General features: G+C 35.1%; 1 protein-coding gene across 2 annotated transcripts in view; it reads right to left on the reverse strand.

Moving 5' to 3' along the window:
• SCFD1 (sec1 family domain containing 1) overlaps positions 1 to 17,867 on the reverse strand; it is a 106,150-nt gene that overhangs the window by 60,648 nt on the left and 27,635 nt on the right. For both annotated transcript variants that reach the window (XM_090270171.1, XM_090270172.1), the window contains 4 exons: positions 8,261 to 8,400; positions 4,851 to 4,941; positions 4,175 to 4,248; positions 2,735 to 2,816 (listed from right to left, as the gene is read on the reverse strand). In XM_090270171.1, the coding sequence (XP_090126297.1) occupies positions 2,735 to 2,816; positions 4,175 to 4,248; positions 4,851 to 4,941; positions 8,261 to 8,400 (387 nt within the window). The remainder of the gene's footprint in view (positions 1 to 2,734; positions 2,817 to 4,174; positions 4,249 to 4,850; positions 4,942 to 8,260; positions 8,401 to 17,867) is intronic.

Raw genomic sequence — 17,867 nt, forward strand, 5'->3', positions numbered from 1 at the left:
TACTCTTCAGTTCAATTTGCTTCTACTCTCTACATTTACCCTACTGCATATTCATGTAACAAAAAAATCTTTAAAATTCTTCCAGGCTTACCTAGTCACAAATTATGCAGTATGTTCTTTCTCTTGCTATTCTAGGTCACTTTAAACCTAAAGTAAAAAATACTCATTACTAAAATTAACCTTTGGCTTCCTCAAAGACTTAATCTGTTTAACTATAAAATAAAAGATTCAAATTGATAACCACTAAATTGTTTGAATTTTTAATTTTATTGAAGAGTAACTGACATACAATACACAGAATTTGGTAAATTTTAACATATGTATGTACCCATGAAATCATGAATTCAATCCAGAGTGAATATTATCATTCATTACCCAGAAAAGTTTCCTTGTTGTAATGCCTCCCTTTTTGCACTCCAACACTCCTCTTCCTGTCCCTAGGAAAGCATTAATCTACTTTCTGTCACCATAGATTACGTACTCTTTTTAAAGTTGAATTTACTGCGGTGACACTAGTTAATACAATTACGTAAGTTTCAGGTCTACAATTCTAAAATATATCGTCTGCATAACGTGCTGTGTGCTTGCCACCCAAAGTCAAATCTTACATATTTTTTTCTTATTTTAAATGTGACTTCTTTCACTCTTTAATTATTTTGAGATTCATCCACATTGTTATATGTATTAATAGCACCTTCCTTTGTATTGCTGAATAGTATTCTATTATATGGATATACCATGATTTGTTCATCCAGCTGACAGATGTTTGAGGGTATTAGAAAGATACTGCTATGAAAATTTGTGTACAATAAATATAAGCAGGTGGGATAAAAATAATTAAAATAAATTAAAATGTGTCTGCAAATTATTTAAGTAGTCCCAGAAGTCATTACCAACAACCAGCAAGTGGGGAAATTCATATTTGTATGAGAAATAAAAGAACTGCTAAAGGAAAGGTTTAAGGTATGAATTACTGAGCTTTCAGGTAAGATGGCAGAGTAGGTAAATGTGGTACTTACATCCTCCCACAACTACATCAAATTACAACTAAACTACAGAATGACTATCATTGAGAACTGCATGAAGTCTAGCTAAACAGAAGTACTACAGCTAAGGATTTACAGAAGAAGCCACCTCCAGACTGGCAGGAGGGACAGAGCTGCAGAAAGGGCTGGTCCCACACCATGTGTGGTGGGTAAAAATCAGGAGGGGTGTCTTGGTGGAGGTTGCCCCTGAGGAGTGAGGAGTCCCAGGCCCACACCAGGCCCCGCCGCCCAGGGTTCCAGTGCCAGGATGAGAAGTCCCCATAACTACTGGCTGTAAAAACCAGTGGGGACGGAAACTGAGTGAAATGGAGGACTTCTGGTGTCCCAGACATTTCCCTCAAAGGGCTCTAGCTTTGGGGCAGCAGCTCAAAAGGCACCCCGGCTCATAAGGCACCGGGGACATATATGGAGAACCTGAATCATTTGGCATCAGGATGAGAGCTGGAGAAGCAGCTTTCTCGCAGACAGAAATGCTAGCAGAGACCACTGTTCCTTTGCTGAGCCCCCCCCCCCCCAAAGGCAGCACACAGCAGGTGGGAGCTATATCGGAGTTGCTTGCTATCACTGTACCTCTGACCTCACTCCACCCAAGCTGCTTTCAGTGGCTTTTCCATACGAACAGCCTGTCCTGGCTCATGCTGTGGACTTTCCTAAAATCTCTCAGACTTTGTGTAAATAGATGTGCGCAGCCTTTTTCTATTTTACAGAGTTGCTACACAGAAAAGGGAAAAATCAGCAAAATCCTTTATAGGCTGAACAATTGTTTCTATTCCTGTAGGTACATGAAAACAGCAATTATCAATATCAAGACGTGGAACAAAGAAAAAAATTAGGTTGTTAGCTCAAAAGAAATTATGCAGGTTTAAATCCCATGCTGCACAATGCTCATTATCTATCTATATTAGCTCCTTTCTAATGCCCTATGGCTTTTTAAATCATTAAAAAACAAAAATGTTTAAGTCTCATTTCCATAAATCCAAGGTGTTACCAATATCTTTGACAGGGAGCATGGGCAGCTTTTTTTACATTGCTTTTTCAAATGTATCATAGTAAATGGAAAGTAGGGGGTCACATACTAGGATATGGTTAAGCTGTCACTGGAATTCAGCTCCATGTCTAGAGAATAAATACTTGTAGAATGCTGAAGAACTAATTAAGTCAAGCTAATAGGGGTAATCATGAATAGAGTAATGAGAAAAAACTATAACAACATACAGAAGGTCCACTATATTTGTTTCAAAATCACAGAACAATAGGAGATAGTGAGGAGCTGTAATGCTAACACTCATCTAAAAGTAAAAACTTTAGAACTAAGTTACATAATAAAATTATGTTATTAATGGATTTTTTAGATAGAACTATAATAAAATGAATTTCTAAATCTGTGTTACTGATGGTTAGATACAGGTCTACTGTTAATAGAATAACATGTATAGAGACAGTATTAAGGCAGTGCAATATAATAGAAATATCAGATGCTAACTTCTGTATACTTACTTTGGGACCTTGAGCAAATTTATTCTCTCTCTAGATTACTAAGTTTCCTCATTTGCAAAAAGTGAAGGCATTAATGCTACCTCAATGCTACAGTGAGAGCTAATGAGATAATGAATATGCAAGCACCTTACAAAGTATAGAATCCTATATAAATAGAAATTATATTGTGGGGAGATAAAAATTAAATTTACCTTTATATGTTCTAAAACAGCAGTGGCAACATTTGTGTGGAGATCAATAAGTCTTTTTTTTTCAAGGAGCTCTGGCAAAGAACTACAAGTATCAAAAATTAAAAATTAACCATTAAATTTTCTAAGAAAATGACACAGACCTTAATAAAAGCCATACTGGGTGTTTCCTCTGAGGAAATTTGGAATAGTAAAACAGTAACAAAATGACAAGTTCAACTATCAACTGATAGTTTAATACAGGTGAAGTGCTTCTTAGTTTAAAATAATCTGCCTCCCAAATATCATTATTCCACCATTTCACTTTCTGGTTCCAAAATTTGGAGGTTTAGAATAAAATCAGATTAATGGAAATATAATTGTACCTATATGTCTAAAACACATTTCTCTCTCCTTCATGGCATTTAAAGTATTCAAAAGAAAGTGCTTGGCCTTTAGTTAATCAAGTATAGTAGCAGTGATAAATTTAACAACTTGCATTACTTTATCACTAATATTCTCTTCTTGGTAAAATTATACAATTCTCCAACTAGTAAAAGAAACAAATGATCTGTTATAGAAGGAACTTAAGTCAGCTTGAACATGTTAAAAACACAATTTAGTTCTTTAAAGGTATACGAGGTCTGTCCAGAAGGTATCCAGCCGTATGATATGAAAAATACAGACATGTACTTCAGAAGATACAAGATACAAGAAACACTGTATAAAGAACAATGACGCCTCAGTCCCCTTCAAAGCAGGCACCTGGGAACCTCACACAGTTACCCCTATCACCATCGGCTGCCCCATTGTATTTTCCTGAATCTCATCAACGGTTTGAAATCTCTTCCCTTTCAAAGGTGATTTTACTTTTGGGAAAAGCCAGAAGTTACAGGGTGCCAGATCTGAGCTGTGGCAGGGCTGAGTCATCTGGGTGATTTGATGTTTTGCCAAAAAACCGCATGAGATGTGATGCATGATATTTTGCCAAAAGACTGCATGAGACACGATGCATGAGCAGGCATGTTTTTTTGTGATGGAGCTGTCTATCACCAGTTGCCCATAGCTGAGGCCTTCTGAATCATCTGAATAATTTCCATGGAAGAACATTCAAGCTTAATGCAAAATCTGATAAAGATTCGTTGCTCTACTTGCTCAGTCATTTTGACGGCCACATAGTACAACATGCTCACTCAGCAGCATCTGCTGCCCCCACTGACTAGTACAGTGAAGTCATCACTGTTCACACATATGCATTCCAGCCCACTCTTCTTGGCTGCCACACTACATTGATGTTGCACGAACCCTTCTCTTTATATTAACAATGGCTGGACTTTTCCCAGACAGACCTTGTATGCTATTACCTACCATTTCCCGTTATCAAAAGATATTAAAAAATTTTTTATCTCCTAAATAAATCTTATTGAGAGAAAGACTTCAAAGAGGATATATTCCTTTATTTACCTAACAGCTGATGTTAGCTTAGCAGTATTGTCAGAAAGCATACTTATGGCTCCTTCATCTTCCCCTTCTAGTCCCTGGGAAGGAAAAAAAGTTCCCAGTAACTATTCACACAGCCCAAGTCCAAGCATAAAAATCACCATATCTCTAAGATCACTGATAAACAGTAAGATTTAGGTCACCCAGAATAACAATTCTCCTTTATGGAGCAAGCGTATGCCTTCGACAGCTACAGGAATGCTCTAGCTACCAACAGCCTAATAAATGGTTGATGACTACAAAAAAGGATCAGCTGGCATTTTCAGATAAAGAAATCAGCCCAGAAACTTGCCACGGATCACACAGTAATAAACAGCAGAGCTAAAATCTGAAGTTAGATAAAAGTATAGAATGAGTGGCACTGGAACATATATTTCTAAAATAAAGCCACATTTTTATATATATATATATATATATATATACTTTTCAAATCATAAATACAAATTATTCTTTAAAAATTTTTCCTGTACTCCTCAGTATTTATATTTCTTTATGAAGAAAATCTTTAATATTGAGGTTTTTGGTTATTAAAGTAATAAATGACCTTAAATATTTATGAGAGAAAAAAATGTTAACTTCTTTCTCCCTCCAGATGTCCTTCTCTTTCCCAAAAATTCTAAAAAGGCAAACAGAATCTTACCATAATGCTTTTAAGTCGTTTAACCTCATCTTCCTGTGCTCTGTACGATTCTAGTTCTTGCTGAACTGATTCAGCAACTTCTGGAAATGGACTGAAACAGTATTAGACAGAAGGGGTTAACATCCAAAATTTATAGAGAACCCAACACAACTCCAAGAAAACAAAAAACTCAATTATAAACTGGACAGACATTTCTGAATAGACATTTCTCCAAAGAGGACATATGAATGGCCGATATACATATGAAAAGATGCTCACTGTCACTAATCATCAGAAAAGTGCAAATTAAAACCACAAGAGGTATCATATCTGTCAGAAAGAACTACAGTATCAAAAAATTGTCAGAAAGACCATCATCAAAAATCAACAAACAGCAAGTGTTGGCAAGGATATGAAGAAAAGGGAACCCTCATGCACTGCTGGTGGGAATGCAGACTGGTGCAGCCATAATGAAAAAATAGTGTGGAGCTTCCTCAAAAAATTAAAAATAGAACTGTCTGATGACCCAGCAATTCCATTTCTGGGAATATATCTGAAGAAATCTGAAACACTAATTTGAAAGAATATATGCAGCTATATGTTCCCTGCATCATTATTTACAATAGCTAAGATTTGGAAGCAATCCCAGTGCCCATCAACAGTTGAGTGGATTAAAAAACTGTGGTACATATCATATATACAATGGTATATTACTTGGCCATAAAACAGAATTAAATCTGATTGTGACAGTATGGATGGACTTAAAGAGGGTATTATGCTAAGAGAAATATGCCAGACAGATAAAAGACAAATACCAAATGATTTCACTTATACATGGAATCTAATGAACAAAATAGAAAGACTCAAAGATACAGAGAACAGACTGATGAACAACAGAGGGCAGAGGGTTTGCGGGGCACTGGGTTAAAAGGTGAAGGGATTAAGAAGTACAAATTGGTAGTTACAAAACAGTCACAGGGATTTAAGTAAAACACAGGGAATATAGTAATAATATAATAACCATATATGGTGCCAGGTGGGTACTTGAAATATAGGGGGGAACATTTTATAAAGTATATAACTGTCTAACCTCTACACTCTACACCTGAAACTAATACAAAATAATAATGAATGCAAACTGTAATTGAAAAAAAAGTTACATGCCAATTTTCACTGTGTGGTGGAAGGGGCTGTGGGAGGTTTGTGTTCCTAGCCCCCTGCACTGTTCAAGGGTAAATTGTATATACAAATACTATTTCTTCAAAATGCATATCATAATACTTATATATATATGAACAAATTTAAATGTAATTTCTATTCTCTTCATTAACTATATCACATTTTCTCTTCACCTATGTGCTATTAGGAAGAAAAGTAAAATAAGTGACTGAAAAACAAAGAAGTCATGGTATATCAATCATCAATTAAATGTTACTACCCAAATTAAGTTAGTGTCAATGGGTCCATGCAACTACAAAGAAGGTATTTAAAAAGTAGTACAGTCCTTGCAGGTGTGGCTCAGTTGGTTGAAGTGTTGTCTCTTTCCGTAACCTAAGGGTTGAGGGTTTCATCCACGGTCCAGGCACATACTGTCCCTGGTCTGGACGCGTATAGTGCCCAGTCTGTGCGCCTACAATCCCTAGTCTGCAGAAGTCCTGAAACGGTTTTGAGGGACGTAGTCTAGTTCTACATGACAAAAGCAGACACTAACCCCAACTCTGTAGCAGAGTCTATGTTGGCAAAAAAACAGCAGAGCATGTAAAATGTGCCGGTGAACTAGATGAACCATAAGATCTCTAGAAACTTCAGGTCTCAGAGCTAACAGACAATAATTACAGCTTACATTTACTGTGTGCGTACTGTATGCCCAACACTGCTAATAATTTGTCTCTATTTTCTCACTTAATCCTGACCACAGTCTTGGTGAAGTACACACTATTAATAGTTAAGACCAGGAACTCTGGATCTGTCAGAACTGAGTTTTATCCCTGGTTTTACCAATGAAGGCTGGATGGCCTTGTGTAAAGTTACTTTATATTATCTCACTTAATCTTCTTAACAATCTTTTTAAATAGAGCTATAGATAGAATTATCATCCCTGCATATTAGAGATGAGGAAACTGAAGCTCAGAGAGATTTAAGTGCCCGTTTAACTCTACACCGTGTCTCAGCGTCCCTTGTGTGCACATTGCTATTGCAGTACACTATTCAGAGTGAGAGTTATTCAGGGCTATTCCTAGTTACAAACAAAAATTTCAAGTCCTTAATATTCACCTGACCTTTTGCATTGTTCCTAAACATATGGTCTAAAGGAAACATTTGAAATTTCCTTACTTGAGTGAAGAGATATTTTTTCTTAGCTTTTTCCTATTAGGGAATGTAGACTTTAAAGTTAACTTTAAAATATGCTACAGCCTCTATAAATAACCTAAATGCAATTACTTGTACTTCACCATTCTGGACAAAAATGTAGACTATGGAGTTTTAAAGAGAAGAAAATTATTAAAAATAAAGTAAATCATAACAGTACTCAAACTTGCCATAGTCAGAAAGAGGAAGATAGTGGCTTTTTAGAGAAAATAAAACTCTTTGCTATAACAATATGATTTTCTAGTGTTAAAAACTTATAAAAAAAAAAATACAAGAAACTCCAATATGTTGAACCTCTACATCCTACTTCTCTTGTAACATAAATGAGGCCAAAACAACAGTCATATGAAGGACATAGACATGCATATACAGACACAGTAACACTTGAAATATTCAAAATAATAATATATTTCTATAATTATTGATGAGCAACATTCTTTGTCTCTCAGGGAAATAATTTTTTGTCTGTTTAGAATGATTTCTCTAGCCATAATGACCATTAGCTAACTTCTATAACGGTGAGCCCATGATGTAGTCTAAACTTGAAGGGTACAGATCAACACATGGGATCGATGTATCTGCCTACAATAAATCACATGGCAACTATTACAATTTTTCACCTACTATTTTTAATGTACTTTAAATAAATCTGTTTTTCAGGCTCCGGTATTCTTTTCACAGATACATGAAACTGGGTTTGTATGAAGGTAAACATGGAACAAAAAGGGAAAATCAGATATTGATATTCAATGTCTGATTTTCTCTATCACAAAAACTAATTTTAATGAAAGGCAGAAATGGTCTTGTAGAAGGTCAGTGGGTTTAGCAATGAAATTTAGAAAGTGGAAGTGGCCTCCGCAAAACAAGTAACCAAAAACAACCTGGAAGTCAGTAAGATATCGGACATAGAGACACATATCTATGGACTATTTAATTAGAGCTTCTATTCATTGTGTAGATGAACCTCCACGACCTTTTCGTTTTTTGTTTTAATAAATAAAGTCAGATGACATCTTCATTTCTTAAGGGGCGAATCTTTTACTTAATGATGTTTTTCTTACCTTCCTTTATGTTTCTGCCAAAATTTATCAACTGGAGTTAAATCATAAGACTTCTTAGTTTTTCTCTTTGGTCTAGCACCAGCTGGAGAATTTTCCAATCCTGAAGATTCTTCTAAATTAACTCTGTTTAAGTGAAAATCCTAAAAAAAAAAAAGTAATCCTATATTAAATAATAGTTTTCTGAATTTAAGAACCATGACATTTCCTACAATAAGGAAAATAATAGATTCTTGCTGTCTTTTATAATATTCCCAAGGATAAAATATAGGATCTGAAATTTAGAAGACCCCTTTCAATGTTTTGTTACACACAAATGTACTTTTAATTGTTTGTGTATTTTAATTAAAGTAGTAGCTATATATGATTAAAATTTTAAAAATACATAAAAAACATGTTAAGGTTCTTGTGTATACTACAAAAACATTTTTCATATGCCAGGATACTGATACCCTTTTAATTTTACTTTCATCTTTATCATGCCTACACAGTAGTCCAATATTTGGCTGTATCTACTTATCTGACCAGACCTTTTGATGCTAAGTTGTTTCCAATACACACACTCTTAAATATGACCTTTAAACTCATAGAGTCTTAACATTTTGATATGTTTCTTGATGATGGATTGCATTAAAAAATATTCCAATAGAAGCTACAATAATACTACTGTTCTCTTTCATATAAAGTCTAAGAGCTAGTCAGAAAAATAGTTGCTACAGTTTTCTGCACAAAATTAATTTTACTCCTTTGGGGCTTATTTTTGTTTTTTGCTCTTTCTCAAAAAACAAACATACAAAACAAAAAAAAAAAGAAGTGAATATTGTTTCTATCCTTTTCCCTTCCTTCTCGCATTAGACCTGTGGGTTCCTTCATGTAATAGCAGTACTTTATGGTTCAACTCTGAATAGTAAGTGAGAGATAAAACATGGCTATCAATAAGTGGGTAAATGAATTATGAGCAAGAAAGAAATTATATGGACAAATTTATCTAGCATGACTGCAATACAGTCATCTTAGTTCGAAGATATGTTAATAATGATTAAACTTCTAGTCTTAGGAAATTCAATGTACTACATACAACTTAATCTCCTCTTGGTAAAACAAGGTCATCAATAGTCTAGAGCCTTAGACCATACCCTGTAACTTTCTCAAATAAATCATTTACAGAGCTTATTCCCTTGCCATTTTCCTTATGATAAAAAACACTCCAAAAAAAAAAAACCAAGAGAGCAAAATACAGATGTGTAAATGTCACAGTGGCACATATAACAAGAGTAAAGTTATATTTCCCATTAATGTTATGTCTTTCCTACAGACTCACAGTATCATAGGATAAGCATAATCAGTAACCTTATTTAATTAACCTTCCTTTCCCACACACACACCTCAGCCTCATTTGGCAGAACGAATTACCCGTATCGAAAGTACAATAAATCAATATTAACAACTAGATCTGAGAAGAGACATGTTTAAAAAAAGTTATTTAACAAAAGATACTGAAGAAGAGGAGAAACTATTTTAAAATAGTTAACCTTTACTAACTACAATTTCTGTGAAGTACTACTTCCATGGTGATGACATGGCACATTCACAATAAGAGACTTATTAGCAAAATTATTGCTCCAAAAATAGGACTGCATTACTAAAGTTTTGGTGGAATACTAAAGAAAACACAAAATGATAATGAAATAAGGATGTTAAAGGAGTTTTGAGAAATAACGTAACAATGGCAAGAACCTTTCTATTGTTTGCATTATAGCCAGGAAAATAATGAAAAGTAATTTCAGTCCTGAAAATTGGGATCACAGAAATTTTGTATTGTACTCAACCATGTTAAAAAAAAAAAAACCCCAAACTGAACATTTATACAAATAGAAGACAACAGAACTAGTTTTAACATGGTAGATTCTAATTCATCTATTAACATGGTAGACTCTAATTAATCTATTTCCACTGATAATTCACACTTTTCTGACTTAGAAGACTGGATAATGGTGTCCCAAATCACCAGATATGAATAAATCCCATTGAGAAGTGCTAAAAACATGCAAGTTTTCAGCAGTCTTATTTTCATTTCACAAATTAAAGCAGACCAGTAGAGCCAGACAGAGTTAATGTTAACAAAATGACACTTGGATAATATAAGTGACATCTGCTTATGCAGAACTAAGACTGAATAGTCACATGAGAAAAGTAAAATCAAAGTAACTTTTATTTTGGCAAGGAATTGAGCTAAATTAATCAAGTCTCTAGACCTACTATCAGTTTACAAAAAATAATCTAGATAGATAAACATGTCAAATAGTACCCCACAAGGGTACAATCAACCAAATGCAGAAATGTAGAAAATTCTTTAGAAAAACAACCCAATTCCTTTACCCCAAATATGGCAATAGAGGAGTTGGAAGAGAAAACTTGTGGTAAACTGAAAACTTAAAAACATATATCAACCAATGCAAGGTATGGATATTGTTTGAAACCCCATTTGAACAAACTAACTGTAAAGATGCATCTTTGAAACAATTAAGAATCATACAAAAATGATATTAGATATTACCAAAGAATAACTGTTAATTTTGTTGGGTAGGATAGTAAAACTATGTACTTTTCTTTTTTTTTAAAGATATATGCTGAAATATTTATGCAAAAGATCATATAAAGCCTGGGATAAGATGTGTACGATGCAATATTGTTTTGTAAGCTAAATGACATACATAAGGTTCATTATCTTTGCCTTTGTGTTTTTACATAGAATATTCCCTAATAAAAGTCTTAAAATTTTATTCATAGCCATGAAACATGATTTAAAGTACAATCCACAATTGTTCATCCCTTACCCCAGTTACTGTGAAAGGACATGTTGAGATGGGGCCTCATCACCCTAAATTCATGTGCAGAGCTCCCCCTTTGACCATCTACATTGGACTAGGAACAAGAAACATTGCGAACAAAAAAATAAATATTTGTATTTTAACCCAGAGGTTTAAAGGTTGTTTTAGATTAAGCAGCACAACCTAACCTATTCCCATTCAGAAGCCCAGGTATTCTACACTGATCTTGCAATGTCAGGGACACGTTGGTAAGCTTAATCACTCTCATCAAAGCAGAATTCCTTGTAACTCTAGGAATCATGACCTGAAAACGCCCCATAGATACACTGCTGGCAATATGCAAACACTCCTACCAGTCTTCATGTGACAATCTCAACTCATAAACAATTTATTCAATCGCTGAACTAGTGAAGAATCTGGGCCTTAACGATTTAGAAATGTAACTGTTACCACTAGTCACATGTGGTTACTGAGAACCTAGAATGTGTCTGTATGATGTAAGTAAAAATATATACAGAATTTTTAAAAGTTCTTATATAAAAAGAGAATATAAATTATTTAATATTTTAAATTGCTTATGTGTTAAAATGCTAATATTTTTGATATATTAGGTTATATAAAATATATTAAAATAAATTTCACATTTCTTATCTTTTGAATGGGGCTACCAGAAAATCTAAAACTATATTTGCATCTACGTCTATTACATTACATCTGTATCTATTAGACAGCACTGATTCAGAAACACTGAACTTTGATCAATGATGATAAGGAGAGAAAAGGAAAAAAAAAGTATGAAAGACAAAAAAAAAATCAAATTTAGAATATCTGTAAGAATCATTTAATTGAAGAAGAAAAATCTATGCAAAATGATTAATCATAAACATAGACAAAATAAATGTTTCAAAATCTTACATACTAAGCAATGAGGATATAAGGGAAAAAAAAAACAGTAGCACCTAAAGCTAGGTTAGTAAATAATAATACTCTTCTTTCCCTTACGGTAAGTAAATTTTTTTATCCTCACCCAAGGTCATGCTTATTGATATTAGAGAGAGAGGAAAAGAAGGAGAGAGAGCTGGAAAGAAACATCAATGTGGGAGAGAAACATTGATTGGTTGCCTCTTGCACATGCCCTGACTGGGACCAAGCTTACAGCGCAGGCACGTGCCCTGACCGGGAACTTAACCTGTGACCTTTCAGTTTAGGGCTGACGCTTCAACCAACTAAGCCACATTGGCCACGGCAAAATTTTAACCAAGTTCAGAAATAGTAATGAATATGGAAATACTAAAACAATACCATGTAAAAATAAGGAATAAAATCAAGGCTGTCTTCTGAGCCCTTACATAGCCTACACACCTACAGTAAAAACTTCCTATGAATAAACAGAACACTCGGTGCTTATATTAAATGTATCAAAGTTTACATTTGTACTTTTGAGGTCTACGCAAATGCCTGAAACTATTCCAATATAGTGCTGTTGAAGAGGTTTTGTGTTCATAAAGATTAAAGGATCAATACAGCATCAATCTTCAAAGTATCAAATTTTGAACTATACTTAAGCATCTGTTATATTGGAATCACACATCTTTAAAGAAATGAGTGCTTCTAAAATGCTTTTCTAATAACTTTTTAAATGTATTTATTAATTTGAAAACCACTTCCTTTTGCTTTTTCCTTGAGTTAGGTAGCAGCAGGCCAAAAGCACGAAGCGTACTTAAGGTTTGAAAAAACAAAGGCCAAATAAAGGACAGGATACTGAGATGGAACAATCAAATGCCCCTCCCGCAACCAAGATATAATAAGAGGAATCATCACTTCCTATTACTAATTGTGCTTTTTATATTCCAATAAAAGGAGAGGGCACTGCGAAGTTTGTCATCAACTGTCTTTGGCACACAGGGTAGCTGTGGAATTTTTGTAGTTGTATCCAAGGTCTGCTATATAAATATTATCAATGTTCCAGATTTGTAGGCAAAGATATTTAATATAAAAAGCAAGCTCCAATTTCTAGTTAATGGTTCCTATCTAGAACTTTTACTCCATCTTGTGGAGGTAAAGAGTATAATTAAGAATTTTGAAAGCTTGGAGGAGGCTTCAAAAGTGGAAGTTTTAACAATCAACAAAAAATAGTGTTGTTACAATTTATGGTATCTTTAAGAGTTTTTTTCACATTTAGAAAATGCATTATAGTTAATGAACAGGATTAAGTCGATATAAGTTGTACAGTTACTAAAACAAATCTCCTCAAAAAACTATTTTCATAACACCTAAATACTCTAATAATAATGCTGAGAAAAGACTGCTTAAACAATAATATAAAATCTGAGAACCTACTTCCCAAAAGCTAACTAGAGATGTTCATTGCTCTATATTTATAATAATAACAAAAATTAAAAACAACAATAACCCAAATGCTCATAGGAATCCACTATTCTACTGAACATGCAAGCAGTGATCACATCTGCTTTGTTCACCTTGTATCCCAGTGACTGGCACAGTGTCTGGTACACAGTAGACACTTAATAAATACTTGTTGCACTGAATTCTTTGGAGACCCAAGGTGGCCAACTTTTTATTCTGTGAAGCGAAGTGAAGAAACTTAGAACAACACAAAACAAAAAAATCCCTACCACCTACTTTTATCGTGTTGTATTTTTAAAAGAATATTTTAACTTCAAAGAGAAGAAAATAAAAATTAGTAACTTACAAGGATACAAGAATAAAAGGTAAAGCACTAAAAAAAATTAATATAAAGGTTAGTTATAAAAACTCATTTCATAGTTCTTACCCTTAGTATTCTCATTTCACTCCAGGACAGTAAAAGCCTCAAGGACCAGTATAAGTTTTGTCTGGTTTTGGGAAATCTCTGTTCTAAGTTAATATTTCTCTATTTTCTCTTCTGCCAATGAGGACTCGCAACATATTCCTTTTATTGCAATTACTTGTACATACATCCCCTGTAGCCAAAGCATCATGCATATTAAATTCCTGCAAGATCTCTTCAAGTTCAGTCATTAGAAAGGACCAGTATCTTAAAGCTCTCTATAGCCTCCACACACTACTGGCACAAGTGAGGAGGTGACCCCCAAACTGTATGTTCCAAGGTCTTGTCCCTCTGTCCTACCCTATAGTTAGGGCCCCACCAACCAAATCTAATTTGGGGCTATCAAAACAATTTCATCATACCTATCAATCCCTGCACGCTTTTTATACTTCCCTCCTTCAGGTCCTCTATCTCATTTTTACCTGACTTCTCAAACACTTGTCATACCCTCTGGAACTCATACTCAGTCATCAGGAAAATCTATTCTTGCTCTAACTGAACTACTGGCTATCCCCTGTAGCCTCCTTAGACATTAACCTTTTTTTAAAAAACTTATCACACATCTCATATCGGCGCACCTGATACTAGCACAGCTGTCTTCCTTTTTACTCCCTGACTCTTGTCCTCTTCCCTAAACCACCACCAGCTTTGAAACTCCCACCAGTGGCCTTTAACAGTTCTCAATTGAGGCAATTGTGCCTTCCTACACCCCCAGGGCAACGTGTAAAGATGGTTTTGGTTGTCACAACTAAGGGAGTATGATAGCACTTAAGGGTAGACACCAGGGATGCTGCTAAATATCCTACGATGCACAGATCAGCTCCCCACAACAAAGAATTATTGAGTCCAAAATGTCAAAAATGCCAGGTGGAGAAACCCTGGTCTATGATCATCCTTGTTACTAATGCCTCTTGTAGACCTGTAGGATACTATCTCCTGCATCAACTTTTCTCATTTGATCATTCCCACTGATGTACAACAATGGTCTAATTGCTCTCATTTAAAAAAAACTTTTTTTGACCTGACATCCCCTTCCAAAAATCACCCTTTTCCTCAGCTCTCCTACACAGCAAAACTCTTTAATGTTTACCTGTATGTATGAATTCTTATGCCTCTCTTTCCAATCTTTCTTAAACCCATTTCAGTATTTTGCTTGCACATTATGGAAGCTATTCTTATCAAAGACACTAGTAGGCCTGACACTGCCACGTGCAATGGAGCCTTAATCCTCAGCATTTGTCCAGGCTGATGCCTGACTCCTCTGAAACATTTAATTCACTGGCTTCCAAATCAACACAGATCTAGTTCTCACACCTCATTAGTTGCTTCTTCCTGCTAGTTCATACTCATTATCCAACCTTTAAATGTTGCAATGACGCAGAATTCAGTTCTTAGTCCTCTTGTCTCTTCTGTTTATACTCACACTCTTGATTTTAAATGCAATCTATATACGGACTACTCCTAAATTTATTTCTCTAGACCAGGTGTTTCTCCTGAACACCAGACTGATGTATTGAACTACCTATTTGATATCTACACTTGAATACATTAATAGGTATCTCACATTTAGCATGCCCAAAACTCAACATTTGATATTTCCCCCGAAATGGCTCTTCCCATTTCAGTAAATATCACCTGTACATTTGCAAAGGCCAAAATGCTGAAGTCATCTTTGACTCCTTTGTTTTTTAGATCCCACATCCAATTCATCAGGATATCGTATACTCTACATTCAGTAAGATTATCACAAACCACACCATTTCCATTCTGGTGTTAGCTACCACCCTCTCTTGCTAAGATAACTGCAACAGCCTCCTAAATGGTCTTCTTGACTCTTCCTATGCCCCCAAGGAGTCTGTTTTCAACAGAGAAGCTACAGTGATACTCTTAAAAATGTGTATCAGATGGCAGTTCTTCACTCAGAACTGAGTGTGATTCCACATTTTCCTCAAATTAAAAGTAAATATCCTTGCCCTGGCTGGTGTGGCTCAGTTGGTTGGAGTACTGTTCCGTCAACCAAAAGGTCACAGCTTCAATTCCTGGTCAGGGCACATGCCTGGGTTGCAGGTTCATCCCTAGTTGGGGTGCTTATGACAGGCAATTGATCAATGTTTCTCATATCAAAGTTTCTGTCCCTCCCTTCCCCTCACTCTAAAGTCAATAAGCATGTCCTCAGGAGAGGATAGTATAATAATAAATAAATAAATAAATAAATAAATAAAAGTGATAGTCTTTTAAGAAACTTGAAAAAAAAAAAATAAGCCACATACTTACAATGGCCTATAATGTCCTATGGCATTGATTTTGCAACTGGTGTGTGCTGCAAGAATTTTAAAATATGTAATACCTGACTATTTAGTCAGGGGCACTGACTTCTTTTCCTGTAAGACTGTCAAATTAAAAAAATAAAAAACAACCAACACAACAATAGCAGTCTGGTGTGAGTGAATCAAAATTACATTTTTTTTTTTTGGTCAGATTGACAAAAAATATCTTTTGGTGTGCTCAATAACTTTAGTAATTAGTTTATGAGTGCCATAATATGAAAAAGGTTGAAAATTGCTGTCCTATGCTACATTTCCTGCCTTAGTTTCCTCCGGCCACCAGGGCTGCCATGACACTGGGCATCCTTCTACCTGGAATGCTGCCCTCGTATATAGATACATAATTCACTACCTTACTTCCTTTAGATCTGTCTTCAAATGTGTCTCTTTTTCAGTCGGTCTACCCTTTTTTCTTTTTTTAAGATTTTACTTATTTTTAGGAGGAAGGGAGGGAAAAAGGAAGGGAGAGAAACATCAATGTGTGGTTCGCAGCCCCAACTGGGGACCTGGTCTGCAACCCAGACATGTGCTATTACTGGGAATTGAACTGGCAGCACTTTGGTTCACAGGCCAGTGCTCAATCCACTGAGCCACACCAGCCAGGGTGGTCTTCCCTATTTTAAAACTGCAGTCCTGTTCACCATTATTTAATTTTCCTCTAGAGTATTTTCTACCTTCTTAAATGTTATGTACTTTGTTTATTTTACTTATTACCTGTCTCTCCTGCTATAGAATGTAAGCTGCAGGCAGAAAGGAATATTTTCCGGTTTTACTAATTGCTAAAACAGGATCTAGAATGTTCTGTCAGAGGATAGGCACTCCAACAGTGGTTGAATTGATTTCCTCTTCTTCAGCCTCTTACTTGACCTCCTAAAACTAGATTTCATGCTCCATTATTCAGGGCTTAATTCTTCTTTCTCTGTACTGAAATAGAGTTGATTACTGTTTCACTGATATTCAGAGTCAAGAATGGCGCAGGACTCTAGAATAGGGAATTGTGCAAAACTACCAATTTCCATTAGTAACCCTGAAATCTGATTTATTTTAAAAAATACATTATAGCTAAATCTGGGTTTTAAAGAAATAAACTATTTATATATGACATTTCAGGCAATCTTTGTAATAATGATACTACTGAATACTATAATCCCCAGAGGCCTGATAGGAGTTAGTAAATTAAGAGTATATTATTGACAGAGACAATAACATGAGTTCAAATTCTTTAAAAAAAAAAAATGTTTATTTTTAGAGAGAGGGGAAAGGAAAGAGTGAGGGAGAGAAACATCACTGTGTGGTTGCCTCTCACTCGCGCCCCCAACTGGGGACCTGATGTGCAACCTAGTCATGTGCCCTGACTGGGAATCGAACCCGCGACACTTGGTTTGCAGGCCGACGCTCAATCCACTGAGCCACAGCAGCCAGGTTCAGTTCAAATTTTTTAACTTCTGTGTCTCAATTTCCTTTCAAGTAGAAAGTGTTCTGACTCTTATTACATAATGTCTTGTACAGAAATTACTTGTGTACATAATTTATGTTTTTCTCATTGTCTTTGAAGATTGGGGCTGTTTATTTATCTCTGTACATCATCTGCCATGAACAATATTTAGTAGATATATAAATACTTT

This window comes from Furipterus horrens, unplaced genomic scaffold, assembly GCF_987537825.1.
Source record: "Furipterus horrens unplaced genomic scaffold, mFurHor1.1.pri manual_scaffold_3, whole genome shotgun sequence".
Lineage (NCBI taxonomy): Eukaryota > Metazoa > Chordata > Mammalia > Chiroptera > Furipteridae > Furipterus > Furipterus horrens.